Genomic DNA, 18,616 nt, shown 5'->3' with positions numbered 1-18,616 from the left:
TTAAGCACTGCACAGGCTTTATTTTTGTTAATCATGACAATGTTCTTGTGTTGGTTCCCTGTGATATTTTGAGTAGTCACTCCCCAGCTAGAGATTGGGTATTGTTTCTGACACTGTGTACACTTTGTTATATCACCCTTTATTTACCTGTGCATCTTTATTTTGTCTGCTAGTTTGTATCATCTATGTAGCTGTGGTGCCCTCTTTTTTTCTGACCAATCACTGTCTCCATCATGCAATCCTTTTTCAGGTTTACATTTTTATATTATTTTCATATATTCTCAATAAACATCATGTTTTATATTCTATTTGGTTTAGTGTGCATTTTCTTTCATATGCTCAATCAAATTGGATATGAATTGCCTGGTTAATTAACATTTTTGTGGGAATCCCCAAAAATCCTGGAAAAATGCTTATGAGGACATCTACCACCTTGTCGGCACATATGGAGGAAAGAGCCACCAATTCTGTGTATCGGGTGGCATAGTGTATTACTGTGAGGGTGAATTGTTTTTCTCAGCTCCTGGGAATAGCGAAAGGCCTAAGAATATCAACAGTTAACCACTCAATGAGTTCTGCTATGATTGGTAAGGGTACTAAAGGTGCAGATCCAACATTCCCAGGTTTTCCCACCGTGTGACAGGCATGAGAGGAGCAGCAATAATTGTCTCCATAAGACCTCAAACTGGGTCAGTATACTAAACTGGACTTGACTTTAGCACTCGTAAATGTCCAGCTAAAGCGACACAAGTTAACTTAAACAGCTCATGCTGGTTCCACCAGCTATGTCTCAGGCTTCATGACTTCCTGCAGATCAGCAGAAACAGTCCCAGTACACATTTTCTGTGTCAGACTCAGCTGGAGGCTTTGTAATAAACACTTCATCCTTGGAATCACTTCTCACCTTGAGATCAGGTTAGAAGGCACGTAGGTGAAAGAGGCTATAAGTTTCTAGGTTCTGATCTTTTGTCATTGTATCCATAATCCTGATCATTCTGAAATGAAATATCAGCAAGGCATCCCAGACCTTATTTTACAGTCTAGGGGATAGGTGGCTTGTCCACTGACTTCAGGGGAAACTAGTACAGTTTGCAGTTTATTTCCAACCTCCGCAAGAAAGTATCCAGTTCCCTATAATTTTCCAAAACAAGGAAAGCTTCAAACATGGCTCGATGATCCTTCTAAAGTTTGACAAGCTCCAATTAATACCCTCTTTCTGCATCAAGATGTGCAGTTTCTAAATTGGCTTGGCATTTGGCAGGCTCTCTCTCCTGAAGTTGCAGTATAAGCTTTAACTTGGTGTCCCATTCAACAGGATTATACAATTTTAAGACACTTAAAAGCCCAGGTCCGACAGACCCCACAAGACAACTGCTAAGAGGGAACGTTTGTTGGTTAGAAAATCCAAAGCAAGCCCCTCTTCCACAGCAGCAGAGTTCCAACAGGCCTGGTCACCTCAAGTCCCTGTGGTAACTAGAACAGTTTGTAGGATTCTATCTCGAAATGGCCTCCATGGTCGAATCCGTGCCCAGAAGCCAGCGCTAAACAAAAGGCAAATAAAAAAACCATGTGGCATTTGCAAAGTCCCACAGCCTGCTAAACAGGTGGACGCTGGAAAAGTGGCAGAAGGTGGATTTCTCTGATGAATCTTCAGTAGAATTACACCACAGGAGCCACAAATACTGCAGGAGACCTACTGGAGCCTGTTTGGATCCAAAATACACCCAGAAAACAGTTATATTTGGTGGTGGAAAGATCATGGTCTGGGGTTACATTCAGAATGGGGGTGTCCAAAACATTTGCAAGGTGGAAGGCAATATCAATAACCTAAAATATCAAGAAGTATTAGCTACCTCTTATATTCCAAATCATAGAAGGGGTCAAATTCTGCAGCAGGATGGTGCTCCATCTCATACATCCATCTCTACAGCAAAGTTACTCCTGGCAAAAAAGATCAAGGTGCTCAAGGTCTGGCCAGCCCAGTCACCAGACATGAATATCATTGAGCATGTTTGGGGTAGGATGAAGGAGGAAGCTTGGAAGACAAAACCAAATAATCTAGATGAACTCTGGGAGGCATGTAAGACTGCATTCTTTGCTATTCCTGATTACTTAATTAATAAATTGTATGAATCATTGTTGAACCGCATGGATGCAGTCCTTCAAGCTCATGGAAGTCACACAAAATATTAAATATAACTAATAGCACCACAACTTCATTCACCATTGTTATGCAACATATATTTATATTTTAAGTTAATTATTTGTTTGAATATCACATTACTTTCTGTGGGTGACAAAACTTTTGTCTTGCCAAATTCTGACCATCCTGTGTCCATTAACTGATCAATATTTCTGCATTGATGCCAATTTATTTTCTTAACCTAAACCACATTTCAGATGGTTTCAGCTTTTAAAATAATAATTTATTCAACCAATGGATGAATTTAACATCAGGTTAGAAGCTTTATTTACATAACATGGATAAGCGATATAACTTCTGTCAGGGAAAACTGTCTGATAATAGCCAGGGTAACTGATCAAATGTTAACGCATTAGGTGCAAAATACTTTGATTGCTAATATCTCTGCAACACAAAGGCAAAAGGCAAACAAAACAGATCATGCTTTGCGGCCATAAATAATAATGTAAAATATTTTATAAACAAGTTTGATATTATGTGTATATTATTTTTACATTTCCTTTTTGGAATGCCAACCTTAGTTAATTTTATAATCATTATTTAGTGATTATGATTATTTAGTTGTTTTCCCTTATATGACATGTCACTTTAAGTACATGTTTTATTGCACTGCCTGTCAGACAAAAAATCTAAGAAATTTGATGATTCTTTGTGAGGCATATGGTTAAGTTAACAAACAGCTGTGCACGATTTTGGTAGTCACCATGACTGGATGACGGAGTAAAACGTTTATGATAATATAAACATTTCTGAAAAATTATTTTCAATTTCTGAATAAAATACTTTCCACATTCTAAATATGACAATGATTTTTACATTGTGAATTTTCCTGTATCCAACAATATGATTTCTCTGTAAAACATTTATCACCTTCAGAACATGAATATGGTTTCTCTCCTGTATGAATTTCCCAATGTATGACAAGATTTAACGAAGCACAAATGAATAAAAATTTCTACCCAGTGTGTGTTTTTTGATGGTGAATAAGATTAGATTTCCCAGAAAAATATTTTCCACATTCTGAGCATGAATATGGCTTCTCTCCTGTGTGAACTCTCTGATGTCTAATGAGATGTGATTTCTGAGTAAAACATTTCCCACATTCTGAACATAAAAATGGTTTTGCCCCTTTGTGAATTCTCTCATGTTTAACAAGATTTGATTTAACTGTAAAACATGTTCCACATTGTAAACATGAAAATGGCTTCTCTCCAGTGTGAATTATTTGATGTTGAGCAAGATGACATCTCTGTGTAAAGCATTTTCCACATATTGAACATGAAAATGGCTTCACCCCTGTGTGAACTCCCTGATGTCGAACAATGTCTGATTTTTGTTTAAAACATTTCCCACATTCAGAACATGAAAATGGCTTCACCCCTGTGTGAATTTTATGATGGGTAATAAGATTTGATTTGTCTGTAAAACATTTCCCACATTCTAAACATGAATATGGCTTCTCCCCTGTATGCGTTCTTTGATGTGTAACAAGTTTTCTCTTACATCTAAAAGGTTTCCCACATTCAGAACATAAAAATGGCTTCTCCCTTGCATGAGATTTTTGATGCTGGAGAAGATTTGATTTCCGTGTAAACCTCAGTCCACATTTGGAGCATAAGAGTGGCTTTACTTTTGTGTGAGATTTTTTATGTTCAACAAGATTTGATTTCCGTGTAAAACATTTTCCACATTTTGGACATAAAAAAAACTTCTGCCCTGTGTAAATTTTCTGATGTTCAGAGCTCTGTTGATCAGATGACGGGTTGTAGCTGTGAAGGTCTGAAGGTATATCTAAGGAATAGGCATACTTTTTATATGCAGTTTGCTTAATATCATGACCATCTGCTTTAAAATATGAGGACATCCCATGTTCTTCCGAGCTCCTGAAACCTTCCCCTGCCAAAATTTAGACAGGATATAAAGAGATCAGAATTTGCTATAAACAAGACATTATCCCACTAAACAAAAAACTTCCTCCATATAAAGGCGCAGAATTAGCAATATTTTCATTATTATCATGTTTAAAAGGGATTGTTCACCGTATATGTTAAAAAGAGACTATTCTCACATTCAGTGCCAGGACTCACGTAATATTGTTATGCCATGTGAGCTCAGCAGCCCATTAGCGGCCGCTTCACTTTCACTTCCTTCGGACATAATTGACATTCAGAGGAAGAAAAGGAGCAGCTCTCATTTGTTCCGGGTGTTATGTTCGTCCAAAGGAACTGAGAGCTTCTTTGTTGAATACGTTTTTAATCAGGGGCACCATTTTGGATTACAAATAATTTTTTAGTTAAAGTTATTAACTCTTAATGGTGAGAAGTAAAAAAAAAATTCTTGAAATTCTGTTCTTGTTTCTCATTGTTTTAAAGTCTATGCTATTCACTGTGCTATAGTTTAATTCTATTTTGAGGGTCAGTACAATTGAAGGGATGGGGTTTGTCATCATGAGTTTTGTTATCATGGGATTAATCTAGTTGAGGGGTGGGCAACTAATTATCTAAAGGGGCCACATGAGAAACCGTGACTGTTGTAGAGGGTCAATCCAATGGGCTGAAATTAATTCTGCTCAATATTAACATATTATTGAAAAAAAATTAGGCATATTGACTCACTGCTACTGCTAATATATGTGACCATACAGCTTACTGTGACTTGTATTCTTACCTGCAGCAGCTAATCACAGCCATATAATGTATTGCTATTTATAAAGCTTATAAATCATATGCTCCTGTTATTTAGCCCTTCTCCATTGACCAACAGTATCCCCCACACAGTCTGATGTTCCCACAACCCTCCCACACTCAACATGATGGACCCACAATTTTGCTGCACAGTGTGATGGAGACCACAACCCCTCACACAGTATGATGGCCCTACAACACAGCATGATGGTCCCCACAGCTCCCCACACAATATGATGGTCCCCAAAGCTCCCCACAGAGTATGATGTTCCACAGCCCCTCAAATGGAATGATTATCCCCACACAGTATGATGTCCCCACAACTCTCCCACACACAGTATGATGGTCAAATAGCTCCCCACACAAATGCACATGATTGTCGCACAACATCCCAGAACAATATGATTGACTTCACTTTCCACCACACACAATAATATCCCCTCAGAGCCTCATTACAAAGTATGATGACCCCACAACACAGCATGATGGTCTCTACCGCTTCCCACACAGTATGACATTCACCACATCTCCACACAGTGTGATGCTCCACAGCCCCTCAAATGATATGTTGATCCCCCACACAGAATGATGTCCCCACAACCCTCCCACACAAAGGATGCTGGTCCCATAGCCCTGACACAGAGTGTGAGAGCCCTACAACATGGCAGGATGGTCCTCAAATAGTATGATGGTCCCCACAGTTCCCCACAGAATAAGATGCTCCCACAGTTTACCACACAGTATGATGCCCCTCACCTTACCCCTGTTCCACTGGCATCGCTCCAGATTTTGCTGTGTGTGGTTTGAGGCTGTCGCACAGGCCGAGTCTGCTCCTTTTGATTCCTACACCATGTTCCAAATTATTATGCAAATTGGATTTAAGTGTCATAAAAATGTAATTGTTTTGTTTTTCAACTAAACTCATGGATGGTATTGTGTCTCAGGGCTCAATGGATCACTGAAATCAATCTTAAACACAAGTGATAATTAGTTTTCCAGGTGATTCTAATTAAAAAAAACTACTTAACCCCTTTCTGACATATGACGTACTATCCCGTCGAGGTGGGGTGGACCCGTATGACCACCGACGGGATAGTACGTCATGCTACGTCATGCCCTTTAATGCGACACCGCGACTTAAGTCGCGGTGATCGCATTAAAATTCCGACGCCATCTTACCTTACGGAAGATGGCCTCGGCATCCTGGGGTATGGCACCGCCCCCCCCCAGCCTCCCGATCGCGGTGATTGGCTGTTCAATTCTGAACAGCCAATCACAGCCTTTCTCACTGTTTCAGCCAATCAGATTGGCTGAAACAGTGAGGTCCCAGGCTAGGATCGAGTCCCGATGTACAATGCCAGGCTTCGGCTAAAACCACCCTGGATTGGCGAGATCGACGATCACATCAATCGCGCCAATCGCAGGGCACAGTGGCAATGTTACCGCGCTGTGCCCTGCCGGTAACTTCCTGGATCGGTGCTGTAATAGCACCAATCCTACCACGGAGCCTGCAGCTACTGATTGGCGCAATCGATGTGATAATCGATTGCGCCAATCACAGGGCACAGCAGCGGTGTGACCGCGCTGTGCCCCGATGGTGACCTCCCTAGGATCGGAGCTGTGAGCTCCGATCATAGGCTGGTGCCTAGCAACACCGGCGTCACCAGGGCCTCCTGTGATTGGTGGGATCGATGTGATCAGTCGATCCCACCAATCACACGTTACAGCAGCGTTATGACCGCTGTGACCTGTCTCACCTGTCCCTGACCTGTCTGACTGCTCTGCAGGAATCCTCACACTTGGTGAGGATTCCTGCAGAGCGGTCACGCTGAGAGATCCCCTCCTGTGCTGAGACTTGTGGTGCCACAGTAGCCAGTGACACCACAATTCTTGCTTAAGAAAAAAGAAAAGACAGAAGAAAGAAGAGAGACTACAAACGTAAGTGTTGATTGCCGATCCCGGCCCAATCTCTCTTCACCCCCCCATCCCCTCTTCTCTTTCCCCCTCCACCCCCACTTTGCGCCGCTTTCGTGCCCAAATTTAGCAGCAATAGAGCGTTGATTGGTGACGCAGTTCACAGATCAACACTCGTGCTTGCTTTTCTTTTTCACCCCCTTTAGCGCCGCCGAGCGTTGATTGGTGACGCAGTTCACTCATCAACACTCGTGCTCACTTTTCTTTTCCACATCCCCGTGCGCCCACCCAGCCGCCGCGTTTAACCAGTGCCTTTTGTTTCTTTTTTTTTCCACATCCCCATGCGCCCACCCAGCCGCCGCGTCTAACCAGTGCCTTTTGTTTCTTTTTTTTTTTCCACATCCCCGGGCGCCCACCCAGCCACCGCCTTTAACCTGTGCCTTCCATTTCTTTTTTTCTCCACATCCCCGTGCACACCCAGCTGCCGCGCCTAACCTGTGCCTTTTGTTTCTTTTTTCTTTTCCACATCCCCGTGCGCACACCCAGCAGCTGCCGAACTTTGATAAGTGAAGCGGTTCACTTATCAGAGCTCTCGTGCCTGCCGTTTTTTTCACATCCCCGTTCACACACCCAGCAGCCGCCGAACTTTGGTAACTGACACGGTTCACTTACCAGAGATCTCAGTGCCTGACGTTTTTTTTCACACACCCAGCAGCCTCCGAACTTTGATAAGTGACACGGTTCACTTATCAGAGCTAGGGCCTGCTGTTTTAGACTTTTCCTTTCACAGGTATTTTCTCCCTATTTGCTTTTTTTTTCCATTAGCTTTTTCTTTTCAGAATAGTTTGCACCAAACACTATCCCTCCACACGTACACATAGTTACCAATAAAGTACACCCAAGCACCATACTCAAATAAAAATGTCCCGCTCGTCCCAGCAGTGCTATTCAGCGGAGGAGGCATATTCTTTCTTTGCCTCCGACACTGATAGCGAGGGAGAGGATTCCACATTCCTTTACTCTTCAGATTTTTCATCCTCTTCCTCATCTTCATCCTCAGGTCCTGCAGAACCGCCACGCAGACGTCGCTGGAAAGAAGCAGGGCCCACCGTTCATGAAGATGAAGCAGCGTCCATTTCTGAAAATGAACCAGCGCACCCCTCTTCGGACCCCGTATGGATGTCGCCCCCTGAAAATTCCGAGCCACTGATTCCTGATTTTGTGGCAGAATCAGCAATCAAGTTTGACACCACCGGCCTCACAGAAATAGACTTTTTTTTAAATCTTTTTCTGAGGCTTTTGTTAACCTCATGGTGGAGCAAACTAATTTGTATGCTCTAAATAAATAATAAACAGAAATACAATAGATAATAATCAATAGTATATATACTATTGATTATTATCTATTGTATTTTCTGTTTATTATTTATTTAATAAATATTACTTTTTGTGAATTGTTGTGGCCAGTTTTGACTCTTGGTTCTCCCATTTTGATTATGTTAGAGTCGCCATATATGTGCATACAGTACTTTTTGCTGACGCCTTTTTTGTCTAATTTGTATGCTCGGCAATTTTTGGAGCAAAACCCCGGTTCATCATTTTCTAACTGGTCTCCTGTAGACGCAGTTGAAATGATGCAGTTTTGGGGCCTGGTACTTCATATGGGGATCCTGAAGAAGCCAGAAATTCGGCAATACTGGAGTGTTGATATTTTATACAACACTCCATTGTTCCGAATGGTCATGGTTCGGACGTGTTTTGAGGCCATCCATAAATTTCTGCATTATTCCGATAATGCACAGGGTCCCACACGAGATGACCCCAACTTTGACCGTCTGTTCAAAGTTCGGCCGGTCATCGAACACTTCAGCAAAAAGTTTGCTGAAGTGTATGTGCCCCAAAGGGACATCTGCGTGGATGAGTCCTTGGTTCATTTTAAGGGACGGCTCAGATTCCGTCAATACCTGCCCAACAAGAGGGCCAGGTACGGAATGAAACTCTACAAACTGTATGAGAGTACCTCAGGGTACACCTACAGCATTAGAGTGTACAAAGGGAAGGACAGCAGGATTGAACCGCCTGAGTGTCCTTCTATCCTGGGAGTGAGTGGGAAAATTGTGTGGGATTTGGTGCACCCACTGCTGGATAAAAGTTATCACCTCTATACCGATAACTTTTACACCAGCATCCCACTCTACAAATCCCTCTCTGCGCGAGGTACCGCAGCCAGCGGTACTGTCTGCAAAAATCACAGAGGTCTCCTGAAGACGCTACTTGGGCAGATGCTCAGATGCTCAGGGGGCAGGCGTTTGGCCCCGGGAGGTGTCTGTACTCTGTGCTCTATTTAGAGGTAACATATTATCTGGTGCCTATGTCTTTTTCTATGTCTTAGTGCCACTAGTTCATTTTACACAGGGATCTGATAGTGATACTTTATTTATACTTTGGATCTGTGTCCCTGTGTATAGATGGCGCCTGTATTTATTGCTATATGACATCAGACTCAGACTTAGAATATTGCCAGTTGTTTGGATATATTTTTATGACCCCGTCCCGGTTTCATACGCCTGTGTAACATCTTGGTCGTGCAGCGTCCCCGTTATCCGGGTTGCACCTTAGCCTTACCCGTTCCATAATTGTCCCATTATGATGTTTTATTATTAATAAAGATTTTTTCATATTTTGTATCACATGGACTGTAAGATCGTTTTTTCGGGCCCTTGTGACCCGCGTCTAGATTATTCCGATAATGCACAGGGTCCCACACGAGATGACCCCAACTTTGACCGTCTGTTCAAAGTTCGGCCGGTCATCGAACACTTCAGCAAAAAGTTTGCTGAAGTGTATGTGCCCCAAAGGGACATCTGCGTGGATGAGTCCTTGGTTCATTTTAAGGGACGGCTCAGATTCCGTCAATACCTGCCCAACAAGAGGGCCAGGTACGGAATGAAACTCTACAAACTGTATGAGAGTACCTCAGGGTACACCTACAGCATTAGAGTGTACAAAGGGAAGGACAGCAGGATTGAACCGCCTGAGTGTCCTTCTATCCTGGGAGTGAGTGGGAAAATTGTGTGGGATTTGGTGCACCCACTGCTGGATAAAAGTTATCACCTCTATACCGATAACTTTTACACCAGCATCCCACTCTACAAATCCCTCTCTGCGCGAGGTACCGCAGCCAGCGGTACTGTCTGCAAAAATCACAGAGGTCTCCTGAAGACGCTACTTGGGCAGATGCTCAGAAAAGGTGAGAGCAAAGCCCAATGCAGCGGCCACCTGCTGGTGGTCAAGTACAAGAGGGATGTCCTTCTCTTGACCACCATACACGGTGATGGCAGCACCCTCAGCATTTTACGAGGTACCTCTACACAGGACTGTAAACCGGACTGTGTACTGGGGTACAACAAAAACATGGGGGGCGTCTCTCCGATTAACTCCTCCAACTGTACAGTGCTTTGAGAAAGGCCAAGGTGTGGTACAAAAAGCTGTCTGTGTACATCGTACCAATGGCAATGCTCAACGCTTTCCTGCTGTCACGATGTGCATGCCACACAGATACGTCGTACCTTCAGTTCCAGGAGCTGGTGGTCAAGGCCCTGATGTTTGGCACAAGGGAAAGAGAGGGCCCTAGTACTTCCGGAACTGAGGGTGCTCGTATCGTACCAGGTCAGCATTTTCTGGGTGTGATCCCGGCAACTGGAAGAAAATGTAAGCCGCAAAAAAGATGCCGAGTGTGCTGCAAAAGAGGAATACGCAAGGACACCATCTATCAATGCGACACCTGCCCCAACAAACCTGGCCCGTGTATGAAGGATTGCTTCAAATTGGACCACAACCTCCATGCACTACTAATTTACTTTACAGGAACCAGTAGATTAGTTCCAATGAGGGGGCACATCTAGGTAAGTTCCTTGGGGGTCTAGGTTTCAAAATGATGTCACTTGTGGGTTTTTTTTTTTACTGTCTAGGCACATCAGGGGCTCTGCAAGCGAAACATGACGCCGGCAGACCATTCCATCAAAGTCTGCATTCCAAAACATCACTGCTTCTCTTCTGAGTCCCGACGTGCCCAAACAATTTTTTCCCACATATGGGGTACCAGCATACTCAGAACAAATTGGACAACAACTTTTGGGGTCTAATTTCTCCTGTTACCCTTGGGAAAATAAAAAATTTGGGACTGAAAGATCATTTTTGTGGGAAAAAAATAGAATGTTTTATTTTCACGCCGGGTGTCAAACTTTAGTGAAGCACTTGGGGGTTCAAAATTCTCACCACACACCTAGATAAGTTCTTTAGGGGGTCAAGTTTCCAAAATAGGGTCACGTGTGGGGGGATTCTACTGTTTAGGCACATCAGGGGCTCACCAAATGGAACATGATACCCTCAGACCATTCCATCAAAGTCTGCATTCCAAAAGTCACTACTTCCCTTCCAAGCCCCGAAGTGTGCCCAAACAGTAGTTTTCTTCCACATATGGGGTATCAGCGTACTCAGGACAAATTGAACAACAACTTTTGGAGTCCAATTTCTCCTGTTACCCTTGGGAAAATAAAAAATTGGGGACTAAACGATCATGTTTGTGGAAAAATAGGATTTTTTATTTTCACGCCCGGGCGTTATAAACTTCTGTGAAGCACTTGGGGGTTCAAAGTACTCACTCCACACCTAGATAAGTTCCTTAGGGGGTCTAGTTTTCAAAATGGGGTCACTTGTGGGGGGGTTTCCACATGTGGACATGGTGTCTGATCTCAATTCCAGCCAATTTTAGCTTGAAAATGTCAAACGGCGCTCCTTTCCTTCTGAGCCCTGCCGTGCACCCAAAAAGTGGTCCCCCCGCATGTGGGGTATCAGTGTACTCAGGACAAATTGGACAACAACTTTTGAGGTCCATTTTCTCTTTTTACCATTGGGAAAATAAAAAAATTATTGCTGAAAGATCATTTTTGTGACTAAAAAGTAAAATGTTCATTTTTTCGTTCCATGTTGCTTCTGCTGCTGTGAAACACCTGAAGGGTTAATAAACATTTTGAATGTGGTTTTGAGCACCTTGAGGGGTGCAGTTTTCAGAATGGTGTCACTTTTTGGTATTTTCTGCCATATAGACCCCTCAAAGTGACTTCAAATGTGAGGTGGTCCCTAAAAAAAAATGGTTTTGGAAATTTTGTTGTAAAAATGGAAATTGCTGGTCAAATTTTAACCCTTATAACTTCCTAGCAAAAAAAAATTTGGGTTCCAAAATTGTGCTGATGTAAAGTAGACATGTGGGAAATGTTATTTATTAACCATTTTGTGTCACATAACTCTCTGGTTTAACAGAATAAAAATTCAAAATTAGAAAATTGTGAAAATTTCAAAATTTTCACCAAATTTCCGCTTTTTTACAAAAATAAACGCAAGTTATATCGAAGAAATTTTACCACAAACATGAAGTACAATATGTCACGAGAAAACAAACTCAGAATCGACAAGATCCGTTGAAGCGTTTCGGAGTTATAACCTCATAAAGACACAGTGGTCAGAATTGTAAAAATTGGCCCATCATTAACGTGCAAACCACCCTTGGGGGTAAAGGGGTTAAAAACGATGTTCCACATTATTAAGCAGACCACAGCTTTCAAGTAACATGGGAAAGAAAAGCATCAAATAGCGCAATGCCTTGGTCAAGAGATGAAAACATTAGATATTTCCCGAAAAATTAAGCGTGATCATCGTACTGTTAAGAGATTTGTGGCTGAATCTGAGTACAGATGTGTTCGTGCTGATAAAGGCATAATGAGGAAGGTTTCTGCCAGGCAAGTTCATCGGATTAAGAGACCAGCTGCTAAAAAGCCAATACAAACCAGCAAACAGATAACTGAAGCTGCTGGTGCCTCTGGAGTCCCTCGAACCTCAAGGTGTAGGATCCTTCAAAGGCTTGCTTTGGTTCATAAACCTACTATTCGGCCACCTCTAAACAGTGCTCACAAGCAGAAACGGTTGCAGTGGGCCCAGGCATACATGAAGACTAATTTTCAAACAAACAGTCTTGTTTACTGATGAGTGTCGAGCAACCCTGGATAGTCCAGATGGATGGAGTAGTGGATGGTTGGTGGATGACCACCATGTCCCAACAAGGCTGCGACGTCTGCAAGGAGGTGGAGGAGTCATGTTTTGGGCCAGAATCATGGGGAAACAGCTGGTAGGGCCATTTAAGGTTCCTGAAGGGGTGAAAATTACCTCTGCAAAGTATATAGAGTTTCTGACTTTGTATATAGAGTTTCTGACTTTACAACTTTATTCCATGGCATATAAAGCAGAACCGTGCCTTCAGGAGCAAAATCTTCTTCATGCATGACAATGCACCATCTCATGCTGCAAAGAATACCTCTGAGTCATTGGCTGCTATGGGCATAAAAGGAGATAAACTCATGGTGTGGCCACCATCTTCCCCTGACCTCAATCCTATAGAGAACCTTTGGAGTATCATCAAGCAAAAGATCTATGAGGGTGGGAGGCAGTTCACATCAAAACAGCAGCTCTAGGAGGCTATTCTGACTTCATGCAAAGAAATACAAGCAGAAACTCTCCAAAAACTCACAAGTTCAACGGATGCAAGAATTGTGAAGTTGATATCAAAGAAGGGTTCCTATGTTAACATGTAACTTGGCCTGTTAGGATGTTTTGGAGTTAAATAGCTTTTTTGTTCAGTGAATGTGACCTCCTAATACTGCAAATTCCACAAATGAGCATTTCCAGTTCTTTAAAACATATCAAATGTATAGAAATTCTACTGTACCTAATAGTTTGGAACCGTGCATTTTGAGTTTTTATTCATTTTGGAGATCATACGGTTTTCATTGGGAGGTTTCTTATTAAAATTTGATGTATAATCTAACGGGTGATGACTTTTATTAGACTGACTGTCATTTCCACCGACCTTTAGGAAAATCCGAGAAAGATATAATTTGCATAATAATGTGGAACATGGTGTACACTGCTATGCTAAGTCTCTATTGCAAATTCGGCTCTGCTAAATCTCCTACTTTTCGCTGAGTCACCTCTATTACATTGCTATTTAAGGCTAAGTTCAACCTTGCGTCTGGCTGGTCTGTGTATAGCTACGTACTTCCTCCCTTAAGCTCCACCTACTTCTGCATGCTTCCTGTGTACCTATCTTTAGAATTGGGTAGGCATGCACATGTGTTTTGACGTGCCCGCCAACCGAACGGGAACGCAACATGTTGCGTTCCTGTGCGGTTAGCGTCCACGTCAAAACGCCACATGCGGACGTATCTGCATACAACGCATGTCCCTGCGTGCCCAATGTTAAAGATAGGTACACAGGACGCAAGCAGAAGTAGGTGGAGCTTAAGGGAGGAAGTACACAGCCATACGCAGACCAGCCAAAAGCAAGTGTTAACCCGGCCTAAGCACTATTTCAGTTCTGCCACATCTGCTACTGTTATTCCAACAATATTGCTTTTCACCATCAGTACCACCTTGTCATGCTAAATTAGAACTGCTCACTCACACAAAAGGCTTTGAGCAGTGGCATAACTACAAAGTTATGGCCCCAGTGCGACCTTTCAAATGGGCTCCCCCCACCACGCCAAAATATTTTGCACCCAAATTCACATTTTCCCTATTAATTTCGCACACTATAGCTTTATTGCAAAGTTGTATAGTGTGACCTCAGTGGCGTAACTATCCGGTGCCCCATCCTGGTATATATTTGTCCCCCGTGCTGCCATTGTTATGTAATTTATAAAATAAAATAAACCATTATACTCATCATGGGCTTACATAGAAGTCATGGGGATCCATATAAGAAGTATAATGCACCCCCTTAGTCCTCTATATAATATACTGCACAATTCATAGTCATCCATGTAGTATAATACACTCCCCATAGTCCTCCATATAGTATTATACACTCCTCAGTCCTCCATATAGTATAATACACTCCTCATAGTCCTCCATATATCAATACAAAAATGCCCAGACTCATATTAATCAGTAAGCCAAGCGCCATCACCTAGCTACCTGTATACCACTCCATTACAATATACTAACAAAGGAGAAACATAGAAGTTTTATGGTAGAAAAACTTATGACAAATCTTTATTAATACAATCACACGTATATTGACAAACAATTTTTTATAAAAATATATATGATGGTAAAGGACACCAATGAGCAACATACAGCACCACATAAATATGAACGTCCATTGAAAAGGACCAAAAATATATGAGGTAAATAACCCTATCCAATAGTGTGTCCAAACATATCCCCACAAGACCTCTAGGGGGAGGACAACACAAGTTATGTCCCAATGGTTAATGCATGATAATGTCCACAATTCATAATAGCTCCGTCTCACATGCACCATGTAGGTACAAAGTTATAACATAGGTATTAGACAGAAAGAATAAGGGTTAACCTTAACGGTGCCGTAATGCGCAACTGGACGCACGTTTCGCCGCTTTACAGCATGGCTTTCCCTTGAGAAAGCCATGCTGTAAAGCAGCGAAACATACGTCGGGGTGCGTCCAGTTATTATACACACCTCATAGTGCTCCATATAGCATAATACACTCCTTATAGTGCTCCATATAGTATAATACACTGCTCAGTCCTCTATATAGTATAATACACTCCTCAGTCCTCCATATAGTATAATACACTGCTCAGTCCTCTATATAGTATAATAAACTCCTCAGTCCTCCATATAGTATAATACACTGCTCATAGTGCTCCATATAGTATAATGCACCCCTCACAGTCCTCCATATACTATAATACACTCCTCAGTCCTCCATATAGTATTATACACTCCTCATAGTCCTCCATATATTAAAATGCACTGCTCAGTCCTCCATATAGTATAATACACTCCTCATAGTGCTCCATATGCACGGCCATCGTCATTCATGTAATACAATTCACTTCTCATAATATAATGCACCCCATAGTTCTTCATATAGTATGATGTATTCCCCATAGTCTTCAATACAGTAAAATGCAGCCCACATATAGAATAATGCAGCCACCCCAGAAAAGTATAATGCTTTCCCGCCATACAATATATTGTAAGCCATATAGAATATAATGCAGCCCCCCTCATAGTATAACGAAGCCCCTCCATACAGGGGCAGTGAGAAAGACACGGGCAAATGGTGACTACGGGGCAGGGGAGAAGGACACAATGGGGGCTAGGGGAGACAGGCACAAGGGTGACACAGGGGGGCTAGGGAGCAAGAAAGACAGGCACAAGGGGACACATGGGGGCTAGGAAGCAGGGGAAAAGGGCACAAGGGGACTAGTGGGCAAGGGAGAATGACACAATGGGACACAGGGACTAGTGGGCAAGGGAGACTGACAAGGGGACATACGGGGACAAGGGATACAAGCACAAGGGGACAAAGGAGACTGACACAAGGGGACTAGTGGGCAAGGTTAGCACACACAAGGGGACTAGTGGGCGAGGGAGACACACAAGGGGACTAGTGGGCAAGGGAGGCACACGGGGACAAGGGAGACAGGCACAAGGGGACACACGGACTAGTGGGCAAGGGAGACTGACACAAGGCTACACACGGGGACAAGGGAGACAGGTACAAGAGGACACAAGGGGAGACAGGGCTGCAAGGGGACAGGGGAAGAAGGGGGAACAGGGATTACAAGGACAATAGGTAGGGAACACACGGCGAGAAAGGGGACAGGGGAGACTTGAGAGCAGGGCAGACGAGTCACACGGGAACAAGGGGCAGGGAATGCATGGGGGGTGCAGGAGGACTCAGGGCACGGGAGATGTGGGCCCGGGGGGGGGGAGTGACAAGGCACGTACGGGGGCCTGGAGGAGCACAATGATCTGAACCTGGGGACCTAGGAAAACATGGGGCACGGGAGAGCAGGGAGGAAACGGGGCTGGTGTCACAGGGGGACGGCGACACACGGGCAGCAGACACATTTCACTGCCGCCGGTCCAGTACACCTCCATGTTCATCACCGGATCCTCCACATGCCTGAGCCGCTGCGGCATCCCCCTCCTGGAAGGCTCGGTCCACGCGCTCCCCGCCAACTCCGGAGCCGCTTGTTCCTGGTCCCAGCAGCCGCCACAGGCTCTGCCAATATGGCAGCCGCCATCCCTGTGCAGATGCTGCACTGCCTGGACCCAGTACCTAGTGGGTGCGCGATGAAGTGACGTCATCGCCACCTGCAGTGTCAGAGGGGAATGATGGGACAGGGAGCGTCAACTGACGCTCTCTCCTCCATCATTGCTTTGAACTGTACCGGCGTCATAGACGCCAGTATAGTTCAATGCGGCAACGGGGTGAGGTTTGGGGAGTCGGGTGCCTCTGACCTGCTGGACCCCTGACCTGTCAGGCCCGGTTGCAGTGGCAACCGCTGCGACCGTGGTAGTTACACCCCTGCCTCGCACACACGATACCAGCTCCTAGACACATCACACACAATACCAGCTCATACACACATCTCACACACACACACACACGATACCAGCTCATACATCTCCCTTCATCATCTCACACTCTCCTCTCTGGTACAGGGGAGGCTGATATAAACGTGCAGCTCCTCAGCTTCTCCTGCTTACAGCAGCTCTGTTCTATCCCGCACCTCCCCCGCTCTAGCCTTCTGTCCCTGGGCAGCAGAGCAGGAGAAGTTGTCTCACCGTGCTGACTGGAGCTGCTTCCTATCTCTCACATTCCCCGGCTGCCCCCCTGCCCCTAGATACACCTCTGACTGTTGCCGTGCGGGAGGAATCTCCTGCACTGCACCATGGTGTTGGGTGCCTCTGACCTGTGGGGCCCCTGAACCGCCAGGCCCAGTTGCAGCGGCGACCATGGTAGTTACGCCCCTGGCTTTGAGGATCCAAGCCTACAGGCGAGATTTACTTTTATAGCAAATGCAACACAAGCCTTGGTATGATTGTTTGCCAGCGCCTAGCTTTTCTAATGTATGCCAATTTTTACCATTCTTCAGGAAAGTAATATTTGCAGCCTATCAAATATTCTCCAGGGGTCTTTTCAACCAATTATTCAAACTCTATTAATAACTGTTAAAACAATTGTGATAAGTTCTGAAAGACCACAGCGCTATAAGCAATTAAAACTAAATAGTAGCAGCCAGTGACTGAGGAGATTCTTCAACTTCTCTGCATTTAGTGAATACTACTCACCTGTTCTGTTACCTGCAGGAATCTCCTTATTACACCGCTCATCACCCCTCACATATGTCTCTGTAATATTAATATGGGGCAGATCTTCACCCTGAAACAAATATTCTAAAAGTCACATCTATGATCAGCTCTAATCCTGCCATCTCCACCGTTCTCATTACACATGTATAAAACATTAAATACTGGTGGATAAAACAAGACTGAGCACAAGACCCTCACAGCCTTCTACTCATCATAGGGGAGATCTCATGACACCTTCTCTCCATCTACCTGATGATCCTGAGGAACATTGAGATTTTCCTGTTTATAGTCCTGTGGAAGAAGAGGACGGGGACTTCTCTCTGGTGTTGTCCTCTTACTGGATAGATCTGGAGGAAACACATACAGGGACTGAATTCATTCGTTACATACAGATAATCATAGGTCATCTGTATTTAGTCCTGTCTATTACCTGGTGATGTGAGGGGCTGGGGAACCTCCATCATGACGTCCTTGTACAGATCTTTGTGTTCTTCTAAATACTCCCACTCCTCCATGGAGAAATAGATGGTGACATCCTGACATCTTATAGGAACCTGACACATACAATGATACCATCATCCACCAATCCCTTCATAGAGTTACTGTATA

General features: G+C 43.8%; 1 protein-coding gene across 3 annotated transcripts in view; it reads right to left on the bottom strand.

The window, feature by feature from the left end:
* Positions 1 to 2,407: 2,407 nt before the first annotated feature.
* The window catches only part of LOC138664015 (zinc finger protein 547-like), a 48,616-nt gene continuing 32,407 nt past the window's right edge, over positions 2,408 to 18,616 (bottom strand). For 2 of the 3 annotated variants that reach the window (XM_069750417.1, XM_069750419.1), the window contains exons 4-7: positions 18,438 to 18,561; positions 18,257 to 18,354; positions 17,987 to 18,077; positions 2,408 to 4,099 (exon numbers count right to left, since the gene is read on the bottom strand). In XM_069750417.1, the coding sequence (XP_069606518.1) occupies positions 3,159 to 4,099; positions 17,987 to 18,077; positions 18,257 to 18,354; positions 18,438 to 18,561 (1,254 nt within the window). In that variant the 3' untranslated portion in view covers positions 2,408 to 3,158. The remainder of the gene's footprint in view (positions 4,100 to 17,986; positions 18,078 to 18,256; positions 18,355 to 18,437; positions 18,562 to 18,616) is intronic. The other variant, XM_069750418.1, reaches the window with a different exon arrangement.

The sequence above is a fragment of the Ranitomeya imitator genome, chromosome 2 (assembly GCF_032444005.1).
Source record: "Ranitomeya imitator isolate aRanImi1 chromosome 2, aRanImi1.pri, whole genome shotgun sequence".
Taxonomy (NCBI): Eukaryota; Metazoa; Chordata; class Amphibia; order Anura; family Dendrobatidae; genus Ranitomeya; species Ranitomeya imitator.
Note: the sequence above shows the minus strand (reverse complement) of the source record. Positions and strands in the feature narration are given on the sequence as shown.